The sequence below is a fragment of the Ictalurus punctatus genome, chromosome 24, assembly GCF_001660625.3.
Source record: "Ictalurus punctatus breed USDA103 chromosome 24, Coco_2.0, whole genome shotgun sequence".
In the NCBI taxonomy this organism is placed as follows: domain Eukaryota; kingdom Metazoa; phylum Chordata; class Actinopteri; order Siluriformes; family Ictaluridae; genus Ictalurus; species Ictalurus punctatus.
Window position 1 is genome coordinate 3,887,590 of NC_030439.2, and position 15,253 is coordinate 3,902,842.

At 38.9% G+C, this 15,253-nt stretch overlaps 1 protein-coding gene across 2 annotated transcripts in view; it reads right to left on the reverse strand.

The window, feature by feature from the left end:
* The window catches only part of csmd3b (CUB and Sushi multiple domains 3b), a 489,673-nt gene that overhangs the window by 93,856 nt on the left and 380,564 nt on the right, over positions 1–15,253 (reverse strand). For both annotated transcript variants that reach the window (XM_047150624.2, XM_047150623.2), the window contains exons 35-42: positions 14,465–14,589; positions 14,092–14,188; positions 11,781–11,885; positions 10,926–11,044; positions 10,284–10,353; positions 2,945–3,061; positions 1,988–2,197; positions 590–778 (exon numbers count right to left, since the gene is read on the reverse strand). In XM_047150624.2, the coding sequence (XP_047006580.2) occupies positions 590–778; positions 1,988–2,197; positions 2,945–3,061; positions 10,284–10,353; positions 10,926–11,044; positions 11,781–11,885; positions 14,092–14,188; positions 14,465–14,589 (1,032 nt within the window). The remainder of the gene's footprint in view (positions 1–589; positions 779–1,987; positions 2,198–2,944; positions 3,062–10,283; positions 10,354–10,925; positions 11,045–11,780; positions 11,886–14,091; positions 14,189–14,464; positions 14,590–15,253) is intronic.

A 15,253-nucleotide genomic window follows, 5' to 3' on the forward strand; every position in this document is an offset into this window, starting at 1 on the left:
AAAAGTTAAACAATAAAGACATTTTTTCACAGCCTTCTTTGCTCATATTTACCAAGGGTGCCAATATTAGTGGTGGGCACTGTATAACTTAAAAAACAAGTCGAATATAAATAATGTTAACTTGGACCTAATTGATTCTGTCTGTGGAAATGTTCATGAATAAAAAGCTCCAATGTCTCCAATAAATAAACTGAATATTACTGTATAACTTTAAATAATGAGCCCCATGCTTAAACAGTTGAATTACATTCATAAAGTAACTCTGTACTGAGTGGTCGTGTGGAATTTAATTTCACAGTCAAAGAGGTGCCTGGCTACAAAGTTTGAGGATATAAAATGCAAACTGTATAGGCTAATAACTGCAGACTGATAATGTTAACTTGACTGTGGCTGTATCTACTCCAGTGAAATGTTATTTCATTTGAATATTTTTTCTTTTATTAAAACTGTTGCCATTAACTAAGTTATGTTGAATAATCTTGAAAGTAGAGAATGGTGCAGAATTCTCAGCACCCCCCACTACCTGCTAGTAGGCTAGAGAACTTTATTTACAATTTTAAAATTTGAAGTGTCAGCATGAACTGGTCACCTTCACAGCGTGGCACAGGGAAGTTCCAGTTGCGACTTGTGCCATGAAGGCAGGTGAGAGAGGTCTCTCCAATTAGGGAATAACCTGGCAGGCATTCAAACGACACTGTCATCCCGACACTAAAGTCACTGCCAATCACGATGCCATTCCTGAAGGGTCGCGGGTCGGGACAGCTCTGAAGCTGGTAGGCTGAAGACCAGAAAACAGCAACATAATGAGCCTACAAGGTACTGTATGCTCATTATGTACAATAATGAGTGTACAATATACCTGACATTAGTGTACAATATACCTGACAACACTTTCCAGGCATGCAAATGTACAAAAGTAAGAATAGTATCATTTTTTTCCCCCCAAACCAATAAAACTTTCATAAATGTTTCATAATCGTCCATTCAAAGAATACAGCATGTTAGACACAATAGTTAAGAAAATTTTTTTTTTTTTACATTATCCTTTGTGAGTGCAAGCATGTAAAACTGAGGAAAGCAAGAATGTGTCCTAATTACAAAGAGTATAAGTTAGGCATAAAACAACATAAAATGTGAGTTTCCAATATCTAGAGCACAACATTTCCCTTATATGTCACGAGCAAGCTTCATTTGATCTTATCCCAAGAAGTGTCCTAGTTCACATAGAGCCATATAGAGCGCATGTAGTAAGCAATCTGCAAATCTGCACACACCAATAAATCCTATGGACATTTCTATGGATATGTTGCATGTCCAATAGTTATTAGCTATTTGGACTTTGATGAGTACCTGTATATAGCATGTTCTTTATGTTAGGCTACTACTGGATGCTTTTTTTGTCTCCTGCTATTTATACTAAGGAGAGTGGCACTGAGAAAACTGAAAAACACGAGTTGCCTCAAGAAAAACCTGGCAACCTCAAAACGCAAACCTGCACAAAAGTAATTTCAATATCTTGAAATCCCTCAGCCAGAAAATCAAACTCAGTGAGTAACTAGAATCTAAATACAGAGAACTTTCTTTGCATATATATTGATGCACCTTTTGGCCAATTCTGAATATATGTACACATACACATTTGTTCATACTTAAGATGTAAACATGTAGTTTAAAGGTTTAAACAAACAAGACATGATGGCCTGCTGATCACAGTGATTAGAATATAGTGAATGATTAGAATGATTAGAAAACTCCACACGTACAAAGTGCATGCTGTGGAAAAGGTCAGCTTTATTAATGGAGACTGTTACATCAACATTTCACTTGTTGGTTTAATCTCTTTGATTAAGTTAGTGTAATTTATTTGGACAAATGCAACATGATTAACTACTGTGATAAAATGTTTACTAACTTAACCATTTCATGTAAACATTCCCTGTAAAGCCTGGAATTCATGTTTTGGAGAGTAAAGTAAAGGTGAGCTCACCCTGGTATGTAATGTGGAATCCAGGCTTGTTCTGTGAATAATCACTATGGAAGAAGAAGCTTGTCTCATGGGTGGTGCTGAACAGAGATTCTGGCACCTGAGGCCCACTGAACCTGTCAATCACGGCACTGGTCTCTGCTGTCCCACTTCGGATCTCCAGATAGTCATGGATAGCCTCGGTGGAGAAGTTAAGAAACTGCAGGTGGATTCCTAGTCGAATACATTTTAAAATTACAATCTGCTCAGTAATAACACAGCTAATCCTGCACAAAATCTCTACTAAAGTCTATTCTAAACCCGATTAAACTTTTATAGTTGATTTGATCTCATTTAATTTCCTCACAATTAACTTTTGTTAGACCAGAATGCTTCAAGTTGCATAAAAGGTGCATTTCCACTATTCAATTTGTTTGTCATTCCTCTTCATTAACTAATTATCCTGGTCAGGGCTGTGGTGGATCTGGAGCCTATCCCATGGAGGAAACCTACATGGATGATGTGACGAACCTGTGAAACGCCACACAGACAGTAACCTGAGCTCAGGATCTAACTGAAGATTCTGGCGGCATCAACAATTTTCACCCATATTACCAATTCCTGTTCTATAGTTCGGCCTTTGTCTGTTGTAGTCTGTGGGCTAACCATCCATCCATCCATCTTCCATACCACTTATCCATCTTATCAATCTCCTATGTTAACTTGCTATTGAACTTGGATACAGATAAAGTTAAAGCAGACGAGTTAAACAATAGAACAGTGCTGGGGAGATAAAATTAGCTTGTCTAACTACTTACTGTAACTGGCAACATTAGGTCAGTACTGTGTTTAGATTCTTCCAGTTTAGGGAGACACTTCCAGTTTAGGGAGAAAGAATTAGCAGTAGTGTGTGGCCCGTGTGTGTCGGTGGAAATATACATTCTCATAAAATACATTTCTGTAATGGTCATTTAGCCATACCAAAGCCAATGGGTAAGGTGACAGTCCAGGTGCAGTCAAGACCACTGGGGTAATTTCCAGGATATCCAGGGCTCAGGATCACACCGCTCATTTCAGTCAGGGATCCTCCACACTGAGCTGTAGAGAAGCCAGTACAAACTCATTTTACAAACACAACTCATCAATATCATGCTGTTTTATAATGGGATTGGTTAATTTTTAATTTCTAGTGTCCATGAACTGTCTTGTTTAATGGTTGACTCACTCTTGCTAGTCATAAAAGAAGCTATTTATCCAGTAGGACTCTTGGAAAAGTTCTTGTTCATTTATCAGGAAATAAATTCTACTCCTCTCACCCTTAGAACCATGCTTTACTCAGTTCTGGAGCTGGAGTAACCTGGAGTTCTAAAGAAATGAGTGATAGAAAATCTAGGATTGTCCATATCCTGGCCCAGCACATGCAGTTTCCATCACATAAAGCTACCAGTGAAGTGTGCCAATATGCTGATGAAAATATAGAGGTTTGAGTGCAAACTGCCAGACTAAAACACAACCAAAACATAAGGGGCTTAGCATTTTCTGTGGCTGAATCTCAAATGGCATTCCACTGTGCATAGAGTACACTAGGTAGAGTGTACATTACTACACCATATGGTGGGAGGACACTATGTGAATTGGGATCCATTTGAGATTCTGTTTAATTTAAAGATGGCAGATTTTAGTTGTATCACAGGAAAGAAGTACAAAATCAAGCTCAATTCTGAGTGTGGGTAAATTAATAAAAACACATCTGAAACAACAAATTGTATTATACAGTTTTGAGGGTACTTCTTAAATTGCACGAAAAGGAAGAAGGATCACTTTGACACATTTATTCGGCTCATGTGGTACTTGGGCAGGAAGGGTGACAGAATTCAGCATGGCTACTTAAGCACAGCAGGGTGGTGGAAATAGAAACCGAATGCAGGGTAATGCAGGTTCATTTACAGAACAGAGCTGTGCACACTGTCTGGTGGAAAATAATAAGACTGATGCCTAATTGTTGCTGATTCACAAAGCAAAGAACACACACTTCTGAATCATTAGACAACAGCACTTCAAAGAGGCCTGACTGGCCTCAAACAGAACAACACATTCATTACAGTGATATATCAGATGCCTCTTGTTTTGACATAACCCTCCGTTTCTTCACACCTTTCTTATTCCTAATGTTAAACAGGAGAGAACCTGCAGTACAAAAGGCTGCAAGAAGAAACAAAAAGCACAACCTGATTGAATTCTGATCCCAATTACTTACTTTCTTTTTTAAATAAGCACCTGGGAGAACCAACTATCGGCATGGTCTGGTTTGTGACAGTGAAGGATTTATCCAATAGGAAAGCAGTGAAATGTTTAAGGAATGATTAAATGGCATTTCCTACTGAAATAAAGGGTGCATCCGAGCTTAAAAGTTCCATCTGATGAGACTAACTGTGGCAAAACATGAGTTCTGTGTGTGTGTGTGTGTGTGTGTGTGTGTGTGTGTGTGCACATTTCAGTAATGGAAGAATGCCTTCAAAAGGTTAGAAGCAACAAAGATTCACAGAGGGTAAAGTACAAAGCGCATTTCACATTACTGAGGGACAGAGAGGTTTTCCTTGATCAGTAACAAACCAACGCGCATTGAAACATGTTACTGCAAAACAGAAAAGATAAAGATAAACAAGGTCTCCCTTGATCAGTAACAAACCTTTCAAGAACATAAACTTGGCCCTGAGCAGAGTGTGAACTGCTGTCACAGGTATCTCCGGATGTCCAGGTGGAAAGCCCTAGAAACTAAGGAAGGCTTCATGCAGAAATGGTCTGAGAATGAAAACTCAGGTACAAACAATTTTATGGTATTGACCCTACAGATTTTGTATTTGTGGATAAAAATTGTTTCAGGGGATAGCTTCAGCCTCAGATGGTCCACCCACTGGCCACTGAGCATCTGATATCCTTTGTACACTTTTCTGGCCACAAGCTTCAGAATCTTGTTCTCCACACTTCTGTGTCTATGCATTTCTGAACTTTTGAACACTGAAATACTATGAGATTTAGCTTGATACTGTCACGGGGTTAAAAAAACGTTTACAGAATCCCATCTTTAAGATATTAAAGACTTTTTTAAAAGGAGTTAGTGGTGAATGAACAAGATTGCCTTGCATGTTTACCGATGCGATATGGGAAAAGGTCTATGGTTGGTCATCTGTCAGTCAAATTGCCTCTTTCTCTGAAAGTAGGTGGTTCTTGGCTGGTACACAATGTACCAGACTCTCTAGCTAATTCTACAGGTCTGGTTTGTGAGGCTAGCCAGGGGGCTTCACTGGTGCTTGTGGTGTGACTACTTGTAGTCTTTACCAGTCAAGCTTTGAGTGGACGTTTACAGTTTGAGAGAGGGGAAAATTATATAGACAACTACCTGGTGTGCATAGTCATGTGTCTGCTTTGAGTATTGCAAATTACCAGTGAAAGACACCCTCTATTTGGTGTCTTGCTGAGAACACATAATGATGCCTACACTCATGCTTGTTTTGCACGTCTTGTTTTGATGTGTTTGTTCTGGGACCCTTATACTGCACAAATCCAATAAAGTAAATGAGATCAATCTAATTATTTTTATTTAGCTCTTTGTGTTAATGCTCCGCTCTATCACATTGCAAATCAGTGAGTAAAGCTGTCACGACACCAGCTCAGCTCCCCTGCACATTCAAACTGCTGCAGCTGTCACTGATCATTTGCTCATTTTTAGTTCTCTCTCCATAAATGTTTACTCTAATCTCTAAAAAAAAAAAAAAAAAACCCTACTTTTCTCTCACCATCTGCTTATCAAATGGCCATTTTCACTTGTATCATGTTGATTGTTCTAATTAATTTAGATACGTCTAATTTTGTTGCCTGGAAACCTAAGATTGGACTACATTACACTGACAGATGAGATTGTCTGCTGAAAATCACCTCCATTTTATCAGCTTCTGGTCTTAAAAAAATGGTTTCACTCCCGTTTTCCTGAAAACTTGTTAATGCTGAAAAGTACATAACTATAAAGCAGAATGCTTTTCAGTGTTTCGGGATTTAGTTTCTCTGGCCTCAACTTGAATTTAAACCTACACTGAGAGAATACAAGAGGATAACCTCTCACATGGAGCGCTCGGTCAATTTAACACATCCAAGTGTAATATTAACTTCATTATTTGTATCAACGAAACCCATTCTCTACAACCCAGCCAGCCACTTATAAATAAATGTGGTTTATTTTGTGGTATTATATTTATTCATATTCACTCAAGCTCAGGGATGTGTTGTGCCTTATCTGAGCTGAACAGAAAGTGCTCGGAAATTAGTGTTAAAAAAAGTGATATTGTGGGTTTTGGGAGCGCTTTCATTAAAGATGTGAGTAAGCAGCTGGACGGTTAATTATTCAGACTTCATTTTCATGATTTTTAGCTTGGCTAGAGGTAAAACAGTAGGAAGAATAAAGCTTTGAGCTAGAGATTCTCTTATAAGGATTTTAGAAACGTACAGAAATAACCAATATGCATTTGGATGCTGTGGAGGCGGGGGCGTGGACAAGCGCCGATTTGTGAATGGAGGGCGGAGCCGAAGAAGGCGAGTGGTAAGGAGGGCACACCTGTGGGGAATTTTTGCTAATGAATATTTTCAGTGAGACGAGGCAAGGATAAAAGAGGGAGGGACACGCGCAGAGAGAGAGAGAGAGAGAGAGAGAGAGAGAGAGAGAGAGAGAGAGAGAGAACACGACGCCAAGCGCGGGCTGAGCGTGTGTGTACAGTGGGGGAAATAAGTATTGAAAGTGTCAACATTTTTTTCAGTAAATATATTGCCAATGAGGCTATTCACATGAAATTTTCACCAGAAATCAATATTAAATCAAGAAATCTGGAAGTATAAAGAATTCACAACATTTAAGTCCATAAATAAAGTTATGTGTAATAAAGTGGAATGACACAAGAAAAAGGTATTGAACACACTAAGAAAAAGCAGTTCTCCAAGGCAAGGAACCAGCTGAAATCCGTAAGTAATTATACCCTCTTTCTGTGCAAATTAATATCAGCTGGGTTAGTAAATTGATGATATACAAAAAGGCTTTTCGTTACAAAGGTGTCACACAAGAAACATCTCATGAAGGGTGTAAGCAAAGAGTTCTGCAAAGACCTTTGCAACCTTACGGTTGCAAAACATATTGATGGAATCAGATACAGACATATTTCAAAACTTCTGAATCTTCCAGTAAGCACCATTGGGGCCATTATCCACAAGTGGAAGCAACATCACTCCATCATCAACTGGCCACAGACAGGAGCTCAAGATTTCTGACCAGGTAGTCAGAAGAATAGTCAGAAAAATAGCCCAAGAGCCAAGGACCTCTCAGAAAGAGCTCCAGAAACACTTGGAGGCAGCAGATGCCATTGTTGCAGAGAAAACAATAGGCAATGCACTCCACTGCTCACGCTCACCCCACAAGACTCCATTACTAAAGAAAAGGCATGTCAAAGCTCAGTTAAAGTTTGCTACACCTCATTTGGGCAAGCCTATGAAATACTGGGAGAGTGTAGTCTGGTCAAAATGGAACTTTTTGTCTGTCATACTACATACCGTGATTGGAGAAGAAATGGCACTGCACATCACCCTTAAAACACTACACCAACAGTGAAGTTTGGAGGTGGAAGCATCATGGTGTGGGGCTGTTTTTCATTGCATGGTACTGGCAGACTTCATATAATTGAAGGAACGATGAATGGAGCCTTTTACTGGGAGATTCTTGAGAAGAATCTGCTGCCATCCACCAGGATGATGAAGATGAGATGTGGGTGGACTTCCAGCAGGACAATGATCCAAAGCACACTATAAAGGAAACTCAACTGGTTTCAGAGAAAAAAATCAGGGCATTAGAATGGCCCAGTCAGTCACCTGACTTGAATCCAACTGAACAAGATTTAAAGACAATATGTTTAGAAGAATGGGCCAGAATCACACCTGAATACTGTGACCAATTAATTTCTTCATACAGGAAGCGTCTTGAAGATGTCTTTACAAACAAAGGCTTCTCCACTAAGTATTAGATACATTTCAGTTAGCGTGTTCAATACTTTTTACCCGTGTCGTTACTCTTTATTACACATAACTTCATTTATGGACTTTATATGTGCAGATTTCTTGCCGGAGTCTGGTGAAATTTTCATGTGTATAGCCTCATTGGAAATATATTTAATGAAAATTTTTTTTACGCATTCAATACTTATTTCCCCCACTGTATATGTGAAAAACAAACAAAACTCTAGAATGAATGAAAAAGTAATAAAGCACCACAGTGTCAAGCCTGCCTCTGTCTTTCCTTCTCTTTGCCCGACTTTGATCTTTTTGATTGACCTAGTGGTCCTGGATCAGTTCGAGTGGGTCCAGTGCCACCGTCCTGCGTCCCTGGAGGAAGCGGTCTGGCTGGCAGAAGACCACATGGTGGCATATCCTGGGGCAGGCGATCCTCTCCCCACTTCACCTTCTGCTTTCTCTCTCTCTCACCCTCGTTTCTTCCACTCTTCTCCCCGTTCTGTCCCTGTACCGGTGCCTCGACGACCTGTTACCCCCCCCCCCCCCCCTCCCCTTCTGTTCCCTCTTCTCCACAGGCGAGGACCACCGACGCTGCAGGTGCCAGAATGATGCCTGGGCCAGGGTGTTGGCATTGCAGGGACCCGGGGCTCTTCCAGGACCAGTGTCATCAAGCCAGGATATAGCACATACCGGTGAGTGTGCAGGGGGGTACATACCAAGCATTTTCAGGCTGTAATCAAACTTCGATCCACCAACGCTTGGTTCAAGAGAAGGCATTGGGGAATGCACGTTTGGTGAAGGTGAGGTTTGTGCACAGGGATCTTCACGAATACCTGATGGTGCCTATCGTCATTCAAAACCATAGAGTAGAGGCGATGGTTAGCCCGAGCCTCACCCATCCACAAATTCTGGGGACAAATTGACCAGGGTTTGACCAAGTGAGAGTTATTGCTGGTCAGCAGGTCCAGCCAAATGCTGCACTCTCTCACTCCCATTTTTCAGTAATTCACGATAGGTTATATCGAGTGACGCAGGACACTCAGACGCAGGAAGAGGTCAACCAATTGTTGGTTCTGCAGAGCCGTCAGGAATTGGTATTCCAGGCGGCTCTAGAACGAAAGAAAAAGTAAAAGCACCAGAGTGTTAAGCCTGCCTCTGTCTTCCTTCTCTTTGCCCGACTTCCAAGGTTGTCACGGATGCATTTTGCTAAGCATTTTAAATTGAGGTTTCAGAAATAACTGGGGGAACAAAAGATAACTAAGGTTACAGTCAAACTCTTTTAGTCACAATCCTATAGCATATAGTACTTTGTACTATAGCACTTTGTTTTGTAAAATTCAGTAGGGTGGATTTCCAGAGATGTGTCCTTGACATTATTTGTTCACCACTGACAATCCAAGTGAATGACTACATGTACAGTGGGGTCCAAAAGTCTGAGACTACTAGTAAAAATGCTTCTACAGGGTGTCCCCAAAGTCTCCATACATAGGGGAAATTAACGCTTTTTTTTTTCACACAGCTTTTAAGAATGCCTTTGACAAAAGAAGAACGTATCGAACTACTTCTCATTACTGGAATGGGGAGCTGTCACAAGGTTGTGATGACTGTAACAGGAAGCACATCCCACAGGAAATTGTTAGCAAAGTTATTAACAAATTCAAAAAGACTGGAAGTGATGAGGACCAACCGAGAAGTGGACACCCACTAACATCCACTGGTGAAGGCATAACCGACGTGCTGCTGGCAAATACAGTCCCCTATGTATGGAGACTTTGGGGACACCATGTATTTTGTATTCTTTTCTAATTTAATTTAAAAGAAAAAACAATTTATATGATCAAATTCAATAAAAAGCAGAAGCTTAAAATTATTTACGTAGTAAATAATAACTTTCTTAGTATTTGGTATGTCAGCCAGTAAAAACTGGTGATCCATTTTAGATCAAATCCAGTGGAGTATTGTCTGAACATGTGCTTCAATGGAAGGCATAAAACTCAGGGAAAGTCTGATCTTTTGAACAAACGAGTTAACATGGTCACTTTCACAAATATGCTTACATTTATATAGTGACCTAGAAATTGTTTCAATATTGAATATTCATGAAACTAAAAAAAAATAAATTAATTTATTATTTTATTTTTTTCAAATTTCTAAAACAGTCTATTTATTTCCAGTTTTAAATAAAACAAACAAACAAACAAACAAACAAACAATCGTTGGACCTCACTGAATGCTCAGTTCGCCTATAGAGTTTCAATCTGCTGAATTATCATACCAAGGCAGAGTGGCACAGGGTAATTCCATCTCCTCACCGGTCCTGGCATACATGTTATGTGAGCATTGCCCTGGATAAAAACAACAGAAGATGCTGTAAATACAATTGCATACATTTTCATACTTACAGCACCCTATTATTTTGTACAAACTTTGTTTACGTAAGAGACACTTTTCAGACAAAAAAAAAAAAAAAACATAATGAAAGCTGCTGAAGCTGAATGATTTTGCTGCAGAAGTCTCCAGAAGAACCATGATTGGTTCTAAAAGATGCTCAGTAAAACTTATAGATCATTTCCTTATAAAGCTGTACCTCAGACTGTTTTTTAAAGCAAAGGGTCATCACACCAAATGCTGATTCTGTATCATTTATTATTGTTCAATCCTCTTTATAGTATTTTTTAAATGTAGAAACATTTAATTGCATTATTATTTGAAGGCACCTTTGTTCTACAGCATTTATTTACTTATGCACAGTACTCTCTCTCTCTCAATATATATATATATATATATATATATATATATATATATATATATATATATATATATATATATATATATATATATGTTATTAAATATATACTGTAGAAGTATATTCAAATTATTCAAATAATAGTATCCTTAGAAAAGGGTGTAGTATCACCTGTAAAGAATATCCCTGTTCACACTGAAACATAACTACATCTCCCACCATGTAGCGGTCTCCCACTTTGATACCATAAGTAGGACTCTGAGGCTCTGGACAAGAATCAAGACCAATTGCTGTGGACACAAAAAAATATATATATTTAAATATGATTTGAAATTCAATTCACAGTGTAATAACAGAAACAGCTATGGCAACAAATACATGAAGAATTTTACATAACTACAGGGTTAGATAAAGTGTAGAAAGTTGGTTTTAAATTCTAGAGTGAAACTCTTTTGAGTTGAATTGAATACGTGCTGTTGCTTTATTTTATAGATAAACTAGTGGCAGGTTGTTGTGTACAGCAGGTGCAGCTCTCCCAGCACTCACATACAGATTATCTGGCTATTTTGAGAGTAAATTATAACTGACTTGGCTGTCACTGTCCTATTTCCATATATTTCATTTCATGCCAAAGAAGCCTACAGAGGCTAAGTGTTGTCACTAGCTGTTATTTTATCTTAAAGACATCTTTAAATGGTCTACTAATAAAAAATCCCTGAAAGAACAGATGCTGCTGTCATTCCACATAAATCACTGGATGAGGAAAGAGGATTGCAAGGTTTTGGTAAAAGAGGGACTATTAGACCATATTTATATGGTTAATTCTCTCAGAAGTACTTTTGTATTAAACATTGTTCCCACTAATGCATCATGGGTAACACATAGTTAAAGTAGAAAGTGAGTTAGATTTTTTCACATGCCACAGGTGTTGAATTGCAGTCTAGTCTGCACCCGCAGTGTAGATTTTTAATAAGAGATGAGTGGATGGATCTCAGTGGTGGGTATGAAGCTGCCCTCTGGTTGTACCTGTGTATTCCAGATGGAAACCTGCTGCTGAAACACTGATGTCAGATACAAAGTTCAGGTAAAGGTTGTTGGACGTGCTGTTCAGCAGCTGAGGAATGGTTGTCCCTGAAAGAAATGTAGCAATATGTTTTACTCTGTGTACAATGTATTGATTGCACACACACACACACACACACACACACACACACACACACACACACACACACACAAACACATTTGCTATGCTGCACCAAAATCTAACACTAACCTTAACCTCAGTCAATTTTGTAAATAAAAACCAAGAAAGCAGTTTTCCTAATGGGGACCAGGTACAGTAAATGTCCCCCACAAGGTCAACATTATCAGATATTTACTCCCTACTAACATATAAAATGTCATCCACCCACCCAAACACTCACGCACCCACACATCCAAGATAGGGATGAAACGGTTACCAGTATCACGATAAAATTCCCAGACAGTTAGTATTACCATGTCACATTTAATTATCATTAAAACCGTGCGGAATTATTGTGATTTGTAAAACTTTCGTTAAATGCTGTCCACACACCCAGCATGAGTCTGACGCAGGCGCAGCATGCAACATTGTTGATTTTTGAGCGTGAAAACATGGCAGAAGGCAGTGACAGCACTCGGGAGATTTTCCAACCTTCCCAGAGGACCAAATCCAAAGTGTGGTCATATTTTGGATTTTATAAAAATGCTGAGGGAAACTTAATAGAAGATGGTAACCCTGTCTGCAGAGCTTGCCAGAAGAAAGTCACTGTGAAAGGGGGTAACACGTCCTGTTTAAATGATTTCAGTGTGTATAAGAACTTTTTGTACATTTTCAGCACATTTTAACAACACCGTGATAATACTGATAACCGTGATAGTTTTGATCACGATAATCGTGATATGAAATTTTCATACCGTTACATCTCTAATCCAAGACATCCAACCATCCACACAACAAACTAATCCACACCCACAACCACCCCCATCACACAAGCTTAACATTCATGATACAGCTAACACCATTGTTCATGTTTTTGTTTTTATTTTAAATAAATACCATTGTTTCTGATTTGTTTTGTGGTTACTGATTGTCCCCGGAATTCATCACTGGTTTGGAACAAATCAATAGCAACAAAAACCAAGGAAATGGAAAGAATTGTAGTGTCCACATTTTAAAATACATATTCAAATAGTAATTTAAGTGTCTCTGATTCTTATTTAATGGAAAGCAAGAGCTGCAAGGTTGTGGGAAAACATGGCCTCAGTGATCACTCATTGTTGTATACACACTGTGCATTAGCATTAAGCAGATAGTTTAATTTCCTGGATGCAGTTTTGTGAAAACAAAGCACAGTTTAAGGTAAAAAAAAAAAAAAAAAAAAAAGGCATAATGCCCGCCCTTATTAGTATATCATGACCATCCTATTACTAACATGTCGCCATGCAGTGGTTAAGACCTACAGGTTACCAGAAGAAACATTTCAGAGAATGAATCACTCTGTGAATTACTAATCCATACAAGTCAAGGACCTGAATGAAGCATCACTACCAGGTACAATCTCTATATTGAGTAATTTCATCTGAACTATTCTGAAGTATCATTGAAACTATCTCAACTATTTCGTGCACTTCTGAAATCAGCTGTCACTCACTGACAGTGAGCTTCCTGTTCTACATTAGCATTTTGTCCATTTCACAATGGCTGCCAAGTATTATAGCCACGTTAAAAGGCACCATGGGTCAGCGCTTGTACATGCAGCAGCAGAGTGGAGGCTAGCATTGTTCCTCACAGTCAGATAAAGGTGCAGATCCCAAAAGACCTGGCTAATCAGTGTATCCTCTCCTGCTGCACCCATTGACTGACACACATTGATAGCTTACCAGGGTCCTGGCATCGATGTGCTTGCACTAGTCACTTTGTTTGTGAACAAAATGCAAGCAGTGCAACAGTCGGCGGTGTCCGATAATAGCCCCACCAGTAAAGAAGATTAATTGGCCACTCAAACACAACATGATGGTTGTAAAAAGTTAAGCATCTCAAAGGTTTGGCTCTAATAAGAATAAGTTGGTCTGGAGGCAAGATTATTTTTGGATTTGTAGGCTGATTTCATTAGAACAAAAGCGATAATGAGAGTCTCATGATCAATTCTTCCACTTACAGCAATTATGTGTTACTCAAACAGCAAAGATTAGAGAGCTATTTAGAGATCACAAAAGGAAGAAGCATAAATGCACTATGTAAGTCAAGGTCTCGCTTGAAACTCGCTTGAAACTGCTTGCTCCAAATTGAATCTGTGTAAAAGCATGTTCTCACCTGAATAACTGCCCAGTCTGGGTGCGTTGTTGTCAGCTCCATCATAGAAATCCAGAGAATCCCAATTGTGTTCAGTGGCAAAACTCACCACTTGGATCTGATAAAAAGGACAAAAGTACATGAACTTGAATGCAATGCCACGATCAGGCCCTAAAAATTACAAACACATGACTGAGAAAACACAATTCTAAAACTAAATGAAAAGATCAAGCTACATCATATCCTCCACATTTGCAAATTAAACATTTGCCGCATACATAATTAATTAGATACTAATAATTCCCTTTACTGAAGTTTCACTTTTTACACTCCTGTATGTGCTACTGACAGTGTAAAGAAAAGGTTCATTTGAAGGACTTGCTTCTTCTCTCACCTGGATTCCAGCTCCCTCGGGCACTGACACCTTCCACACACAGTTTAGATTGTTGTCATAAGGTTCAGGGTAGCCTGGGGACAGGATGGTGCCCTTACGTGCCATTAAAACCCCTCCGCATGGCACTGTCAAGGCAAAGCCCCAGAGAGAAGTGATCAGAACACGTATTAACACTGCTTAAGAAATGACTGCAACATACAGTGGTGTTTGAAAGTTTGTGAACCCTTTAGAATTTTCTATATTTCTGCGTAAATATAACCTAAAACATCATCAGATTTTCACATAAGTCCAAAGTGAACAAAGTAGACAAAGCGAACTTCCACAAACATGTGTTATGAAGATCAGACTTTGACAAATCCCTGTTCTTTAAATAAAACAGGGCACTCACACACCTGATTGTCATCACGTTGATTGATGGATACCTGACTCTAATTTCACCTTCAAATTAACTGCTAATCACAGAGGTTCACATACTTTTGCCACTCACACTTTTCCACAGTAAATATAAGTATAATATTTTTGTCTCCTTTGTTAATTGGGTTTTCTTTGTCTACTTTTAGGACTTGTGTGAAAATCTTATGATGTTTTAGGTCATATTTATGCACATATGTAGAAAATCGTAAAGGGCTCACAAACCACTGTACACACAGGTCTGTATTGCAGCAGGACTGGATTTTGATGACTAATTGAAACCTTATCAAAGTGAAATGGAAAATGAGAGTGTCTTCTCCAGGATGATGATTAACAAAGATGAAATAATTTTTAAATTTAGGAGGGAAAAAAACAGGC